The sequence below is a fragment of the Dendroctonus ponderosae genome, unplaced genomic scaffold, assembly GCF_020466585.1.
Source record: "Dendroctonus ponderosae isolate FM_Combo_2020 unplaced genomic scaffold, Dpon_F_20191213v2 Dpon_F_20191213_2, whole genome shotgun sequence".
Taxonomy (NCBI): domain Eukaryota; kingdom Metazoa; phylum Arthropoda; class Insecta; order Coleoptera; family Curculionidae; genus Dendroctonus; species Dendroctonus ponderosae.
In genome coordinates this window covers 10,976,962-10,993,184 of record NW_026018165.1, presented here as the reverse complement: position 1 = coordinate 10,993,184, position 16,223 = coordinate 10,976,962, and the positions used below count along the sequence as shown (strand labels likewise).

The following is a 16,223-nucleotide window of genomic DNA, read 5'->3' as shown; positions in this document are numbered from 1 at the left end:
AAGTTTCGTTTATTTTTAAGGGATTCTGAAACGGTTTTACTACAAATTACCAAAATCATTTGTAATGGAAGATTTTTTAGATCTATTGCAATCGATTAGCTGCAATGGTCTGGAGCTATTGAAAACTGTTCTGGGCTTTAAAATACCGCTTTTTTGTTGGCAACATTTGGTTTTCCGATATTTCCTAAGTACAAATGTGTACTTACTTCTTCCAGGCCGATATCTCACCGTTTTGGAGTTATTTTACATTTTTTACTTATCCATTCAGAGTTAATTTTTTGAACCCCATAACAACAAAACAAAATATTCTGCTCAAATTTTCAATAAAATTAAACTTCACAAGCAATAGACGGTATTTATTTAGACAGGTTAAGAACTATTTGAAACTCAGCAAAGTTTTTGAAAATTATCATTTCATCATAATTGTTCAACCAAACTCCTCTGACTAAATGATCTTCTGCAGCATTTAAAATTAAATTTAAAATTTTCTTGCGCATAAACACAAACCATATCGATCAATCCAATTTGAGTTGGTTCAAAAAAACACTTGAAGTTTCTGTGTGAAATATCTCGAAATCGATGAGGGACAAAATCATATTTTTTGTTTAAGAAAAATCGGAGAACGAGATGTTCCCAACAGAATAGCGATATTTGAATATCCAAAAAAGCTTTGATGTTTTGGCTTCCGACTATTGTCGCCTAGCACCCTCTAGGAACAAGCCAAGTAATAGGAAACTAAGATTCCTCGATCTAAAAACCACAAAATACAAATATTTTGGTAGTAGTAAATTTGGTTAAGAATCTATTAAAAAAAAACGAAAATTTTATTTACGCTGACACTTATTATGTCGGTTCTACGCTATAACATATGACATAGCAACAAAATTAAAAAGTATATGTATATTATCTATCAATCACAATAATTTACAACTATCATTAATTAAATCAACTGGATTTCAGTCCTTTAAAGTCCTGTCCTAAAATAAAAATTTCGGCGGAATCCGAGCGACTCGACAACGGTTTAATAAATTTTACTTTGCTGTAAAATTTCTCAATGTCCTCTTTAAGTGAATTTCCTTCTTTACATTGCCATAATTTCACTAATACGGAAGCTCCAACATTTGATACAATTAGAGCGAACTTCACCGCCGCGTAACTCAGTTTTACGATATTTTCATCATCCAAGCTTTTAATCCCAGTTGCGCTTGGAGCCATATCAGATATTACTGCATTCGCTTTTCGGTCTCCCAAAAATTCCAGCAGTTTTTCTTGTACCTTTGGATCAGTAAAGTCTTGATTTCCAAATATTGTAGCTCCCTAAAAATAAGTTATTAAGTATATCTTATTTGATTTCAGACATTTTTATTTCAATATTCATTCATACTAGATGTGAGCAGCAAAAAGTGCAGAGAACAAATTGAATTATCATGTCTAAGAAGACTTAAATGGCAGGTGAGGATTTTCCGTGGTCGACGAACACAGCAAACTTATAAACTCTTCGTATGCGCAGAGGAACACACAAAATGCGATAGCTAAACTACTCTTGCGACATACAAGATTTGTCCTAAATTAATTCAAGTTGTAATATTTGTCAGCGTTATTATACAGCTAAAATTCTCGATAGATAAACTCTAATTTCTCGTTCATTTATCACCCGCTAAATTCGCTACGGGGGTACATAAAAAATAAACGGGATTGATTTGTTTCTTAATTTTACATTATCTACTTCATGAGCACGAACTTGTAAAGACAAGATTGTATGTATTTTTTTGTTTTTTTTATATTGCAGCTGGACATTGTTTTCACTCTTATATTAACAAACAAATTGAATGCCATCTTTTGACAATTCTTTAAACAATCATCTGCCTGCGAACTACAGAAAGCAGCAGATTTATTACTGGTAGTTGATCCTAAGTATAGTCTTACCTCGATAGGATAAATCAGTTGCTGATCTATAGCCACCACTGTTCCTTGAGGCGTCAATTTGTTAGAAAAGTCTGCATTAACTCTTTTAACAGCAACTTGGGTCCAAGAGCCTGGTGCAGCTCCACAATCAATTACAGAGAATCCCGGCTGCAAAATCTTAAATTTATCATCTATTTCTATAAGTTTAAATGCACTTCTACATCTATAATTGAATTTCTTTGCTTGTTCGACAAAAGGATCCGATAGTTGTCTGGAAAGCCATTCATGAGAGCTACTCTTCTTCGTTTTGTTAGAGGGTTGAACTTTCTTGCAATGGAAATTGGATAAACTAAAATTTCGGCACTGATAAGTACATAAACGACAAATGTTCTTCATTGTATAGAAAATTTTCTAACTCAGTAAACTTCATGTAAACTTTGCTTGTTATTGAAATTCTTGTGAGGTTAGGAATTATATTTTATATTTCTTCTTCTTGCCTGTAAATGCGTTTGCCAGCTCTTTTAGGTAATGATCCCAAAGTTGTCTAGCTTTTTCCAAGAAATTTTTACATGGTGATTCAAAACAGGCGCCATTCCTCTGGGGGTGTTTAGGGGGTATGGGAAAAATAGTTAAAAAATAATAATTCGTATAACAAACTGAGATATTTGCATAAAACTACATCAGAAGGTCGGCAACAATGTTTGTTAAGGTCATCTGTCTCATTAACATTACGTGAATACCTGTTGCTTCTTTAATATCAAAAGCGCAAGTTAAAATTAAATCGATTAGGGTAAGGGGATAATACTCGGAATACTAGTAGTATTATATGCACCTGAAAAGTTCTATACTTATTTATTTTTGAATCTGTCTTCGCACGCCGAAAATAAATCTGTTTGAACTGCATGCAATAACTGCGGCTATTTTTAAAAGCAACCCTTATATTGTGAACACCGCGTATTTATTTAGGTATACTTACGTATTTACTTGTTCGTGCTAATTATTATTCGCGCAAGATTAATTGCTGTGTAACTGTCGCCTAAGCGAGTTGATATTTTGCCGCATCCAGAACTAACGTGAGGCACTGTTGCGTTTGGTCTGAACGCGGCATTAGCTCTAGAATTTTCCAAATAAATAGAGTATCTGGTGAACATTATCCCTCAACTCTTTCAATATGTAACAAATATGTCTCTTAGTGCATGTCCTTCTTGATTCTTCGAACATTTTCAAATATTTGCTTAGTTATGATTTACAAATAGATCAGTAGCTCAATATTTACATTTCGTTCTTCAAGATAAATAAAACTAAGAAATTAATTTTATAAATATAATTCCGCAATATCTATATTTGCACGCAAAAACACGTGCATTTGTGCTAATTGGTGCAATAATGGGTAGCCTGTAGATATAAGACCCGCTCAACATTCGCCGTCTTCTTCAGCATTTGCGTAAAACACTGGAATTGGTTTGTTCATTGCTTTGTATTCCTGAGAATGAATTAATTCAAAGAACTTGTTGTCCACCAACGGTTTGCTGTTTTTCTTCCCGATTTTGTGAGCTTTTAATAGATGCAAATATTTTTTTTCGAACTCTTTGTACTTTGCATACCAGTCATACTCTTCGCTGGTTAGAGTACTTTCCCCAATCGTTTTCACTTTGTGGATAATACCCCCATAAGTATCGCAATAGGTAACATAATCCTGGTACCAATCAGAACTATCAACGCCGGAAGGAGTTTTTTTGGATTTTGCAAAGATTTCTTTTTCCAGCGATCGCAGGTCGCGATACTTAAGACTAGTCTTTGATTCTACGTCGGACTTTTTCGACGCTTGTATGCTCATTTTACTGATGTGAGTCTGCTTTGGAAGCGCCTTTCCCAAATCTTTGCTTATGTTGCGATAAAACGGGTGTTCTTTTATCAGTAGACTGTCGTCCTTTTCTGCAAATCCATGCCAAGCGTTTCCATTGGGATCAATTAATGTGACTTCTCCGGTCGGGATGTTGTCCGCAAAGTTACAAATCAAAGACACGTTATCCTCCAGATGATAAACTCCAGGACCTAGAATTTTAACTCAATTACTGGTAATTATCCAGAACAGTTTCCAATGACTTATATTTTTTAAACAAATAGATTTTACGACTTTTGTTTAGAATCTGAGTATTTTTTTCTATCGACGCTTGCAATTGTTATATAATTATTTCCATTTTGAACAAGATCAAACAAGGGTGATTCAAAGTTGGCGTCATTCCTTTTACGGGTTTCAGGGGCTCAACAACAATACAAATACAACTTTTACGGTACAAATTGAGCAGGAGATAATTAACCGAATACGAGAAGCAGCTCAAAATGTGAGCCCAGAATGCGGCGAAGAGTGCAGTGAATAAAGTGCAGTGAATATTGTGATTTAACAACTTAATTGTAAATAGATCATTGATCAATAACCCTTTTCAGCAGGTTTTTGTTGACATTTGTCCCAAAAAGGTTGGAAGCACTGCCAGCAAAGTATGTATTTCTAATCTGTTTTATTGTCGTTATTTTCACTTTATTTCACTGATAATTAGGAAGCAACAGGTATTTACGAAATGTTAATGAGCCAGATTAGCTTGAAAAACAATCTTGCCTTCCTTCTGATCTAGGTTTTTGCAAATATCAGTTTTTAATAAAAATTAATTTTTTACTTAATTTTTCTGTACAGCCCCAGAGGAATTACGCCAATTTTGAATCACCATGAAGAATTGGAACATTTTTTTTATTTCTTTAATATATTTGCCTATCTATAGAAATCGCGCATACCAAATATCAGCATTCAAGTCGCAATATTTAGTTTGCAATAAGCAATTAAAGGTGTGACCGCAGGCTATTCATTTGAAAGGACAGTAAGCGCGCGGGATTGGTCGTGACGTCATAGCGCTAATTCGTTCGATCGGAAGGCAATACGGGAATACGGCTTGTCGTTTAATTGTCTGGGTGTTTGACTGTTCAGAATTCGTGCTGTGCTTTATTAATAATGGAAGCAACACAAAAACAATATTACAAATGCTGTATAGTGCCACTGCGTCCTAGTACAACTTTGAAAACGCCAGATAAGCTGTTTATTCGTATACCACAAGATAAAAGGCGAAGTTTAAAATGGTTAAAGGCATGCGGAAGAGCTTACAAGAATATTTCTGAGAAGACTACTGTTTGAATTTAGCAAATTAGAGCCATTAAAACCCGCATCTATCATTTTATCGATTTATGTAAGTAAAACTATAGACTATTTTGTCAATAAATCTACTTGTTAGCTTTAACACCGCGAACTTTAGCAAGATTAAAACTTTCGGTGTTTTTAATGTAAGATGTCACCATAAACATATCCACTAGTGGTAAAATGTCAGATTATCGTTTCACAAACCCTGCGTCAGTTATTTTGAAAGATTTTCTTTTTCTCATAATACACTATAGAAACGTTTTAACGACAATATCAAGATTGAGGTTACATGTTTACATGTTCCGCATTGTAGCCGCCACGACCGACTAGCTACTTGACGTCACAACTGGTGCCAGGCAATGACGGCGCGTTACAAGAATGATTTGAACTATACAGTTTTTAATTGGTTATATTAATTACATAGAAATAAAAAATGAGTTTTTTGGTAAACTGTGGTGTTTTTGTTTTGATAGTATTAAGTTACGTTTGCGAGTAATATTTTTCAAGTTTAATTTTTCTGCAAATTTCCCATTCTTCAAACTAGAAAGCTATTTTCTAGAAATACCAAGACTGGTACATGTAATATTTAATGATAACTTTTGAGGTTTGTTTTTTTCTATGTGTGCTTTACTTTGCAGCATCAAGGCACGATCATATTAGTTCCGAATTGCTTATTCTCATTCTTTGTTGGGCCTTCAGCAATTTTTCCTTAGTATATTTATTTAATTAAATGTATTTATATGGATTTATTTTTTAGTATTACTATGTATTTCCTTAACGTTCCCGACCAATGAATAATTTTTGTTTTACTGGCTACTGTTTTCCATCTGAACCTTTACAAGTATAGTTAAAATAAAATAAAATTTCAATGAAATTGACTACAGCATTAATCCATGACAATCTTCTTGTTTTATCAGGTATTTTTACCTGAAAAAGCCATCCAATCTTATCATTTTGAGAACTAGAGCATTTCTGCTTTCAAATATAAATTATTTATGCTAAAGACTTTAGTGTAAATATTTTCTTGAGACACTTAAAACATTATTTTATATTCTTTTGAAGGAAAACACACTTGCATACCTGTGTACTGATTTTTCAACAAAGACCCATAGTATTTGACTCCACCTGGATATACTATTTCCACATCCTCATTCTCAACTAACTTATCACCATCCCACTTGCCTGTATATATTTGCCCATCTTTCGTTGTATAAGTTCCTGTAATTAGGGAAATTGTGTGTGTGAAATTTGAAACAGATAAATCTTATTACCGTGCCCTTGTCTCCAAACCAAACCACTTGCATGCGCACAATATTCTCCTTGGTACGTGTCTCCATTGCTGAACTCGAATTTTGAGGTACTTTGATGGAAATTGGGGTCCAAGAGAATTAATTCTGCATACGAGGCACTGCCTTCAACGCCTTTCTGTGTTGTTTCCGTCGAAGTTTTGCCTTTTTTCGATTTCTTTGGCATTGCAAAGATGCAGATGTTAAATTGACAAACTTGTCAATGGCATCAGGTAATTAAAGTATCTCCCAAAAAAGTATTAAAGTTTGTTAAAGCGCTGTTTTTAGCATTATTTGCAACGAATATTCTTCATTATTAAGACCTGTAGCATTTGCAATCGAGAATTTGTAGTACTTTTCTCGACAATATTAGCAAAATTGTGCACAAAAGTGTTGGACCTTATGCTTTCTCTTGTAAAAAACAAGCGCTCTTTTCCTTATTTGTCAGTTTTGAAGCACTTCAAAATAACTCTTTAGTTTTAAAAAATTTTGAATCTCAAATTAAGACGTTTGTGTCCAAATCGTTGAATGTTTGTTGCTCCAAATGAATGAATTGGGAAAGAAAATCAAGAAAAAACTAAGAAATGCTTGGAATTCCAATATTTGCAGTTGTTTTTGTGCCCATCATGTGCGTATTATTCAAGTTTATGTATACCTATTTTGTATTTACTTCGATGTGTTAGGTAAAACAATCAATATATTTGTTTTTAAACTTGTATTTTCCAAGCTTTTGAAAACGCAATTGAAATAAATGCACTTTTATTCAGAAAATTTTGAAACATGATTATATTATACGCACTTAATGACTAGGCGTAAATAATTAATTGTTTTGAGATGAATTTATGGATTAGGTAATTACCCATTCATTACTAACATTCTAAATAATTGACGAAATAAATATTCCGTTTAAGGAAAGCGAGAACTCTAAAGAAAACATGGTAATGGACAACATAATTATCACAAATGAAAATTTGCAGTCGCTTATGATAAGAACGCTGCAGCGGCAAGCTGATGACGAGGAATTTCACATTCAGATGAAAAACACCCTGATTTATCTAACAACCACGATAGACCGTTTTTTAAGGACAACTTCAAGTGAAACTCAAGACAATTTTTCTACACCAATTGCGAAGTTATCTAAGTTTACAATTACCGTATCGAAATCCAGTTTAAGTCAATGCCATTCAGATGTGAAAAATAATTCTTTGGTGTCTCTGAACGGAATTGAACGTAACGAAGCATTTGATACTTCTACCAATTATGCATGTTCATTGCATTCAGATTTACTCCTACATGGAGCATTTGGTAGAAAAATATTATGTCAAAACATTTCAAGCGATAAAGCTACTCAATACTACCCAAGCTCGTACAGTTTGACCGAGTCCAAACTTATCCAGACCCATTTCATTAGTTTAGCGTTTTTCGATATTAAGGGATTCAAGCTGAATTTATTACGACATATCAGAGCATTGAAACAAGATGTCGCAACTTTACGAGAGCTGCTTCCATGCGTTGAAGAGTATCAGAGCAGAAATTGCTTTGATGCCCGAAGTTTAGCAGAACCAAAAACTTACTTCTACCCAGACGATGAGTTTGAGTTCAAGTTTATTCAAGCGAAGACTCGAGCGACAAATTTTGTTAAGTTTTACAAGCTGAGAAAGCTTTGTGTTTCGAAAAAAAGCAGCCGTAAGAGAATTAAACAAATTACTTGAGACTCTTGGTTATTTCCTGTTGTTTAATACGTTTCTATACAGGGTTGTAAGACTTTTCAGATTTCAGTTTATATATATGTGGTATATCGCGAGAGATGCGAAATCAAGTTGCAGACAGAAAACTGGTGTTTAAAATGTTTGACAAAGGTTGGTGCTGCCATTGCCAAAAAAACCCAATTTGTTTAAACAATTGTTTTTCCTATATGTCTAGAGATGATACATGTTCGGATATGTGAAAACACTTATTTATGTAATGAAAAAGTCTAATTGCAAAGATCAACTTGGAAAAACTTACGGAGCATTGTTGTCTCGATAGGCCTGGGAAACACTGTGTTGAGTTGCGCTTTTGAGTTGTTGCCACTCTCTGAGTTAATGAGTTATAACTAATCGGTTAATGAGTTACAAGTCATTTATCAAAGCTTTACTAGACCCGGGACTGGAATTTTTACATCTAAAAAAAGGTCATCAACATTCCTTCTGAGTAACGTTTTACTACTTTGTTCAAACAACTAAAAAAAGTCATCTAGATTTTTCCAGCAACCGAACGGAGTCCAAAGAAAGTCGACAAATATTCTTGTAAAATCGATCTCTTAATTTTTTTGCATAAAAGATTCAGTTTGCCAGTATTTTATAGTAAAACGTTAGAAAAAACGCAGTTTTTCTGTTTGGAGACAGTGTTGTTTAGAAATATTGACCTAAAAGTGAAGAAACACAAGTTTCGAAGAGTTTGCCAAATAAATGATTATAAATTTCTGCTTTTTCAGTTCGCAGAATTTTTCTGGAAAAAGACCCAGAAATAATTATCAGGGTTTTGTCCAATTCAAAGCTGCAAAAAGTTTTCCAAATATTTTTGCAAAGCGGTTAAAGAGGCGAGTATTTCAATAAAATTTATCTTATATATTTTCACAGAAAATATCTGACGATTGTCAGTATTTTAAGTGAAACTAAAAAATAATGCGATTTTTGCGTAGAAAGAATTGATTAATAGAAACTTTGTTCATACAGGAATGACCTGAAAATTTAAAGGAACTTTAAAAATCTTCAGAGCGATGAGGGCGGCAAATTACTTTTTACTTACAATAATTTTTTGAAAACTTTTGCTCTGGTCGTTTTTTCAAGATAATCCTAATTACTTTCGGTAAAAAACTGAATAAAATTATTTGGTTTTCGTCCCAAATTCGAAGCTGAAATGGGTTTTCTATAGTTTTCTGCAAATCCATGAATGAGGCGAATTCTCTAGTAAAATTAATTTAGTAATTTTTGGCTGAAAAGACCGCATCATTGTCAGAAAAGAAGAAAATCATCAGAAAATAATGGTTTCTGCGATATCGATTAAAAACTTTTAGTTTTGTGATCAGTTTGGGAGAAAACCCAATTTCGGGGTAAACGGGAGGAATTTATTTTCGTTTTTGTCCCGAATTCGACGCTGAAAAAAGTTGTAAAATTTTCACAAAGCTATAAATTTATCATCTCGAATTTATATTTTTYGAGTAAAAACCCTCCAGATCGTCAGTATTTTTAAGTGAATCCAGCGTTTTTGAGTAGAAAGTAAATCAAGCAGAAATCAGTCTACTGACTAAAAAAACACTACTAACTAAAAAAACAATTTTTTTTTACCAAACTCTACAGTCTTCAGAGGAATGGAGGTGCCGAGATTTCCAAATAATCTGCTGTAAACTTTCGCTTATTCTGTTCGTTTTTTGATATAAAATTATTTAATTTTCATTCCAAATTTAAAGTTTAAAGATATTTGAAAACTTACAAAGCGACCAAGGATTCGAAATTCATTTCATAATTTTTCGCGGAAAATACCTTAAGATTATCCGCATTTTTATGCAAAATTTTAGAAAATTGAACATTTAGAACAAAGAGGAAATTGCCTAAAACTGTAAAATTCTGAATTTTGATAAAATTTAAAAAATATTAATAAATGGTCCTTAAAATAAATTTAAAAACAAGTAACAAAATTATCTCAGTTACCCAGGCCTAGTCTTGAATGCTTCTCAAGACACCTTGTAGGTACATTAAAGATAATTGTCCTAATCTGGAGATTTAACATGATAATGAAATAAATCAAGGATGAACTCGGCTAATAGAAAAGTCAATTTTGCAACATACACAACTGGAACACAAACAACTTTGTGTTGAAAAAAGTTAATTTTTTTTGCATTTTTCTGCATCATTTCGTTCATTGACGGAACATTACCAACAACTTAATCGTTAAAATTAACTTTCGCTTATATTTTCACCCACTTAGTTTCCGTATTTGCGACAAAAACTGCCAAAAACCACTAAGCAAAATGACTTTAGAAATTTAAATTGTAAAACTTGAAAGCTCCTACCTGGGGTGGACGATTCGATTATTTAATGATTTGTTCGTAAACAAAGTTTCCGAAAAGAAAATCCTTTAATTTTCTCTTTCGGTTTCAGCAGCATTACAATTTTTCGATTATTTCTTTAACCGTCCTAAAATTTATTTTTACTGATTTGCTTGAAATATTTTCATTAGTATTTTCTGTTCCTATTGGTATATTAGAAGAAATCAATGTCTACTTGATCCATTTAAAATTTTCTTATTACCTAACAAAAATAAATTAAAATACATATAAACATATAACCATTTAGATCGTGCATTTAAACCAAAACTATAACTTCCACAGGCCAAGGTACACTGAAGATATATAGGAGCACCTTACGCTCTTTTCTGGATTAAACTGGCAAAAAAATTACCGTCTGTCTGTGTTTAAAAATGCACAATTTTTCAATCTAATAATGATTAGAAAAACCGCATTTTTTCATTTTCTGTGCTATTACAGAAAGTCCTAGCAAATGCCTTGTTATTTATTAGGTACTTTGTCAAACAAACCAACTGATGTCATTTCTTTTTAGCTGCCTATAGTATGTTTTTCTTGTTTATAAGTTACATCAATCAAATTGTTGGTGCCATTATTTTGATATCATTTCTTGTTTATGTGTGGTGAGCTAAGTCTATTATAGAACTAGTTTTGAAATGTTGTACTAAACCTCTTTGCTGCGTGATTACTGATGGGTTTATATGTCTTTAGTAAAGTAGATTGTGCAGTGAGAGAGCTTTTGCACGTTTTCTTTACTTGTTTGCTAATGTGTCTGTTTGCATCTGCTATTTTCGTTACTTAAAGTACATTACAATTAGAATCGTTCACATTTCAAACTTTTACTGACCTTTCTTTGAACAAAGTCGTACTAAACATAAGCGAAATTTATATAATAAATAGAGCTTCCTTCACAATAAATAAGTTCTTTACACATTTAGTGCGAATGGTTTTCAAAAAAGTTAAGCACTAAAATTAAATCAAACATTGTAAAAAATAAAGGAATAACTTTAAAACAATAACTTAAAGAAAATCTACAGAATAAATCTGTTTTATCCAAATTCAAATGGTCCACATATAAACTGTCTTGAATGAGCATTATTTGTGCTCAAGTGCAAGTTTTGGTACTAACCTTTATACAAAACAAAATTTATGAAGTCTGTGGGTTAAAATAAGCCACTGACTTTTTGAAATTAAACATTTCTTTTCCAACAAGTTAGTAAAAACTTGTATTTTTTTTTACTGAAACGTGCAGTTGCGTTGTGGATGAAATTGAAACAAAATCTCGAAAACAAAATAATGTTCTTTGCTGGCTCTATCTTGCATACAATTTTATTTAATTTTTTTGTGTTCACTGCAAGACTGTGTCTATATTTTTATTTGATCGATACACTTTTGCTTGCATATGTTCATTTAAGAACTTAACGATAATTCTTGCAAAAACTGCATTTTATACTTATTACAGCACCTTGGCGCCAGGAAATGCGTAAATAAAATAAAAATGGAAGAATCTTTTCTACCGACATTTTATATCTAGTGGCATCTTCTTCCTTCTGAATAATTACTTATTTACTGATGCCATAATTTAGCGGTGGTAGAAAAGGTTAAAGCTTTTTATAGAGTCAATTTTATCAAGTTATACAATACCGATTTAAAGTGATTGCGCTTTAAAACAACCGATAAAAATACATTAAAGCATTTGATTTAATTTAAGTATGCCAGCGTTTTAACTCAATTTTATACGGTAATTTTTATAGTTGGGAATGGAGGATTTTTCCATTCTAATTATCTAAAGAAATAATTGGAAACCTGGTCAGTTTAACGGTCGCATACAAAAAACGATTTTTGTAATAATTTCTATTTTAATGATTAAATACATTTTGAGTAAATTTGATATACATGTTGATGCAATTTTAAATTAAAAATAAGTATGATTTACTTACATCAAATCAGAAGGTTCAAAATGTTAAAAACGTGTTTCAAGTGATATGTTTATTGAAACACTTAAGTTATGTTTAATGGAGCATTCTGAGTAAACATTTAAGGGTTACTCCATTTTTTTAAAATAAGAAAATTTTGCATCATGCAAGTTTTTCTTTTCGTTGGGTTGTATCTATTGTTTTGGGTTTGGTCGTCTTATAACGCAAGGTAGACGAGTAGATTTTGTTGTTTGGACATCATTTTGTGCTTCATATGGGTTTTTAAGATCGTTTGACTTTGGACACACAGTCACGAAACATGTTTTGATGATATTATAGATGGTACGGAACATATGTATGCTGCTATATTTTATTTATTAATATTGGGAGTATATGATATGCGCATCAGAGCACAACTTCCCCAAAGAGCGTGAAGGAAAACAGTCACCGCAAATAACTAAGAAAAACCATAAGAAAATTGAACGATAATAATTTATGAAATCATACCTTTAGTATAAAATCGATAGGAAAGCGATCGAAGCATGAGTTAAATGATGTGAGTGAAATAACTCCAGATTACCTATATCTTTTTCTGCTAATATTCTTAACACACGAAAGAATACGTTACTTCTAAAATAGGCTCAATTAGAACTTGAAGTTCAGTAATTTAACGCGAAAGAAAGTAAATACTTAATTAGATGGGTAAAAGCATTTTTTTTAAATGAAATCCTAATTATAATAAAGAAACAATATCACAGACAAAAATTTCCTTTATTTTATTTAAATGTATATAAAGGTATTACAGTTATTATGACTAGTTACCGTACAGTCGAAGACCCAGTTTATTGTTTGACTGATAAGTCGCTTGAAGTGATTTTATAGTTTTAAATAAAGATGTATAAAAGAGTATCAAAAAATGCTCAATTCAAAAACGCTATTTGTTCTAAGAAGCTCAGCATATGTCCTAATTATATAAATACGCGATTAATACATGATATACAAGTAGCGCCGAATAGATATTGCATTGATATTTATTAGCTGCCATAACTCGACTCGGTAAAACAGAAAAAATGGCAATATGTGTGTTAATATAATTAAAATTTACGTATATTTGAGGTTTTTAAGGTTTGAGTAATAATTTCAAATATGGATAGAAACTCCCTTGCCAAATGTTCAGCTTTCGAGAATCGCATGGAAAGGAACATTAAATGCTAGACTTTGCGTCGTCAGGTATCATCGATGACCTGAGTTTCTTAGAATCGCTCGTTTGCATTCTTTGGAGACCTTTTATGGCATGCTTACCTAAATATCTTGGAACCAGCCCTTTTGTAAAAACACACAAGTGTTAAGTAGTGGAATTTATCAATTCAGGTAGTCTTTTCACATAAAAAAAATTAATGAGAACACGTACGTTTTGGGCTTTAAAGCAGCGATTGTGGCATTTTATCCGCCTAAGGTTAATCCGATTTAACATTCTAATTATCACTAACATTTCTCAGGTTCATCATATACGTATTTACTAAACATTAGATCTTTTTAAAATGAATACATAATACGGTCTTCTCTTATTCCTTCCCGCAGTCATCCTCCTTGTATTGAGCAGCAGGGAATAATTTGGTCAATTAGTATGATCAATTTAGGATAATACACATAAAAACAATTGAATCGCTGTAAACGTGCAACTTACGATTGTTTATTGTACAGTAAATAATAATTACTGTATCATTAACTGTTCGGAATCAACATTGATGTGTATCCGTAATTACAGCGATGGATTTTGTGATACAGGGTAGTTCCATCTAATACTTAGAGCCATTTAAAATGTGCTTTATTTGAAATTTCACTATGTGTGATGGTTTAAATTAAACCATTGTACAGCGAAATTCGCGCTATACTTAATGCTTAATTTGTTAGTTTAATTATACTGGCAATAATCTGAATGCATGAAATATTTTATCTCACAGTACCTCATTTCTTACCTCTTACTTTATTTTTTCAAAAATTTCACTCAAAAATATGCGTGCAGTAAGAACAGGTCTTTTGTTCATCTTAGTAAAGTATCTTTATAAAGTTGAAAAATGGCAGTGGGCAGTTTTTAACAACCGATCCGCAAATAATCAATATAAGTATTGTTTGTTTAATTCTAACTGCAATTTTGTATAACCTTTCACAGAAGGTAATTTGTAAGCCGACATATTTTGCAAAAAACGCTTGTGCAAATATTTTAATATTAGGCAGATACACCCTGTATTATACCACAATTTTTCATCTCTACTGGAAACATGCATTTTGTTGATTATATGATATTTGCTACAGTCCATAGGCGAAAAGTACATGCTGGCTCATTCTGAGTTTGTTTTAAATGTTAATGTAAGAGAGTTTCGTTTAAAGCAGCAAACAAAAAATATTATGCCTAATTAATTTAGTATGTTGCATTAGGAATAGTTATTTTTTTAACTCTAATAGACAATATTTAACAACTTAAAGAAATTGTTAAACTTTTTGGAAACGACACTTTACTACAAATCATGAACATCTTGTAAATATACTTCTCACTTGTCTGACATGAATTATCTTGAAAAAGCTTCAATTAAAATTAAATTTTCAAATTACTGGGCATTCTATTCTGAACACTTCATTAAATATTTTATAGAAATGGAAACAACCTGGGTTATATGTATAGGTGACCAAATTCAGCAAAAACAAATTTCACATTTGAAAATAGCTACGGTATGCGAAAAACAAAAGATCGAAAAATTTAGCTACGAAAAAAAATTTTGGCTTGAGTTTATATATCAAACTAACGCTGTGTTTTTTTGAAGAATCTAATGTTTTATGTTCTTAATTATTGCCCACCTTGTTACATTATCCTAATAGGTTGCGCAAATAAATAAAATTTAAAGAAATTGCTTCAAGATTTTCTTTTGCTTCAATTCAATTCAATTGCTTCAAGATTGGAAATTTTTATTTCCAATTCATTTCCGGATTACCAAAATTTATGGTTCCAGAAGGTGATGCTCCACCACATTATGCACTTCAGTTTGGGCGATTTCTCGATTAAGGAGCATTTTCCATTCAAAATGTTATTTTTAATGCATTCATCTTAAAAATGTAAATAAATCTAAACTTAATTTGATTACCGACTTAAAATTATAATCACAAGCTATTCTCTTTAAATTAGTCTAAACACAATAAATGCGGCCCAGCATAATCCATGCTGGGCTGTTAATCCTTTGGGATTCTGTTAATGAAGTAAGCAATAATTGCTCTTTATTGCTAAATATAATGTGGGTCTGATGCAATAATTTTATCTTTACCACACATTTTTTCTTTCACTGCCATTTCCTCGCAAACAAGTTAATATCGGCGAAGTATAGGTATTAAAAATACTCTTTATTTTACTTTTACAAAGTTCAAACAAAAAATGGAGGAGCCATTTGAAAATTTCAGCTTCAGGGTCGTTCCTGTTCTATAAAAAAATGCGCTCTTAAAAATAATAAAACAGCTGTACGAGAAATTTCTCTGTTTTAATCGAAATTATTCCTTTTTTGTATTTATTATGCACTGTAGTATTGTAGTATTGTAGTATTATGTGGTGACTTCTGCTTTCGTTTTTTTGTTATTTTTACTTAAAATGTGTGGCAGCATTTAAAGCATTTTTTTAATTGTAAGTAAAATAAGCCCAACTTGATAGGGCAAAGTTTTTGTCTGCCGCATTCTTCAGAAGAACTGCAACAAGAAACTTAACTCAGTGATTTAATAAATTAAACTTAAAACCGTGCATATCAAAATGATTTTTTTTCTTTACAGGTTGAGCTCCTCGCACTAAAAGCCAAGATAATTCTGCAATGGCCCAGGTAAGG

At 32.0% G+C, this 16,223-nt stretch overlaps 5 protein-coding genes across 5 annotated transcripts in view; 3 read left to right on the top strand and 2 right to left on the bottom strand.

The window, feature by feature from the left end:
• LOC109546301 overlaps positions 1 to 16,223 on the top strand; it is a 520,465-nt gene that overhangs the window by 368,345 nt on the left and 135,897 nt on the right. The window lies entirely within an intron of this gene.
• Positions 886 to 2,393, bottom strand: LOC109536825 (rRNA methyltransferase 2, mitochondrial). The gene is made up of 2 exons (XM_019903229.2): positions 1,927 to 2,393; positions 886 to 1,317 (listed from the first exon to the last, which is right to left on the bottom strand). The coding sequence occupies exons 1-2, from the start codon at positions 2,299 to 2,301 to the stop codon at positions 946 to 948; spliced, it is 747 nt and encodes a 248-aa protein (XP_019758788.1). The 5' UTR covers positions 2,302 to 2,393; the 3' UTR covers positions 886 to 945.
• LOC109536823 lies at positions 3,215 to 6,631 on the bottom strand. Its single transcript, XM_019903227.2, has 3 exons — positions 6,364 to 6,631; positions 6,173 to 6,310; positions 3,215 to 3,960 (listed from the first exon to the last, which is right to left on the bottom strand). The coding sequence occupies exons 1-3, from the start codon at positions 6,563 to 6,565 to the stop codon at positions 3,320 to 3,322; spliced, it is 981 nt and encodes a 326-aa protein (XP_019758786.1). The 5' UTR covers positions 6,566 to 6,631; the 3' UTR covers positions 3,215 to 3,319.
• The window catches only part of LOC109536805 (general vesicular transport factor p115), an 84,990-nt gene continuing 75,582 nt past the window's right edge, over positions 6,816 to 16,223 (top strand). The window contains exons 1-2 of the mRNA XM_019903195.2: positions 6,816 to 7,006; positions 16,171 to 16,217. Of these exons, the coding sequence (XP_019758754.2) occupies positions 16,209 to 16,217 (9 nt within the window). The 5' untranslated portion in view covers positions 6,816 to 7,006; positions 16,171 to 16,208. The remainder of the gene's footprint in view (positions 7,007 to 16,170; positions 16,218 to 16,223) is intronic.
• Positions 7,051 to 8,092, top strand: LOC109536824. The gene is made up of 2 exons (XM_048664044.1): positions 7,051 to 7,229; positions 7,290 to 8,092. The coding sequence occupies exon 2, from the start codon at positions 7,314 to 7,316 to the stop codon at positions 8,088 to 8,090; it is 777 nt and encodes a 258-aa protein (XP_048520001.1). The 5' UTR covers positions 7,051 to 7,229; positions 7,290 to 7,313; the 3' UTR covers positions 8,091 to 8,092.

What these genes read in the sequence shown, in the direction of transcription:
- LOC109536825 (XM_019903229.2), bottom strand. Translation starts at nt 2,301, where the DNA reads ATGAAGAACATTTGTCGTTTATGTACTTATCAGTGCCGAAATTTTAGT. An exon ending in AACTGATTTATCCTATCGAG is followed by an intron (nt 1,318 to 1,926) that starts GTAAGACTATAC and finishes ACTTATTTTTAG; the next exon opens with GGAGCTACAATATTTGGAAA.
- LOC109536823 (XM_019903227.2), bottom strand. Translation starts at nt 6,565, where the DNA reads ATGCCAAAGAAATCGAAAAAAGGCAAAACTTCGACGGAAACAACACAG. An exon ending in GGTTTGGAGACAAGGGCACG is followed by an intron (nt 6,311 to 6,363) that starts GTAATAAGATTT and finishes CCCTAATTACAG; the next exon opens with GAACTTATACAACGAAAGAT. An exon ending in GTTGAAAAATCAGTACACAG is followed by an intron (nt 3,961 to 6,172) that starts GTATGCAAGTGT and finishes TTAAAATTCTAG; the next exon opens with GTCCTGGAGTTTATCATCTG.
- LOC109536824 (XM_048664044.1), top strand. Translation starts at nt 7,314, where the DNA reads ATGGTAATGGACAACATAATTATCACAAATGAAAATTTGCAGTCGCTT.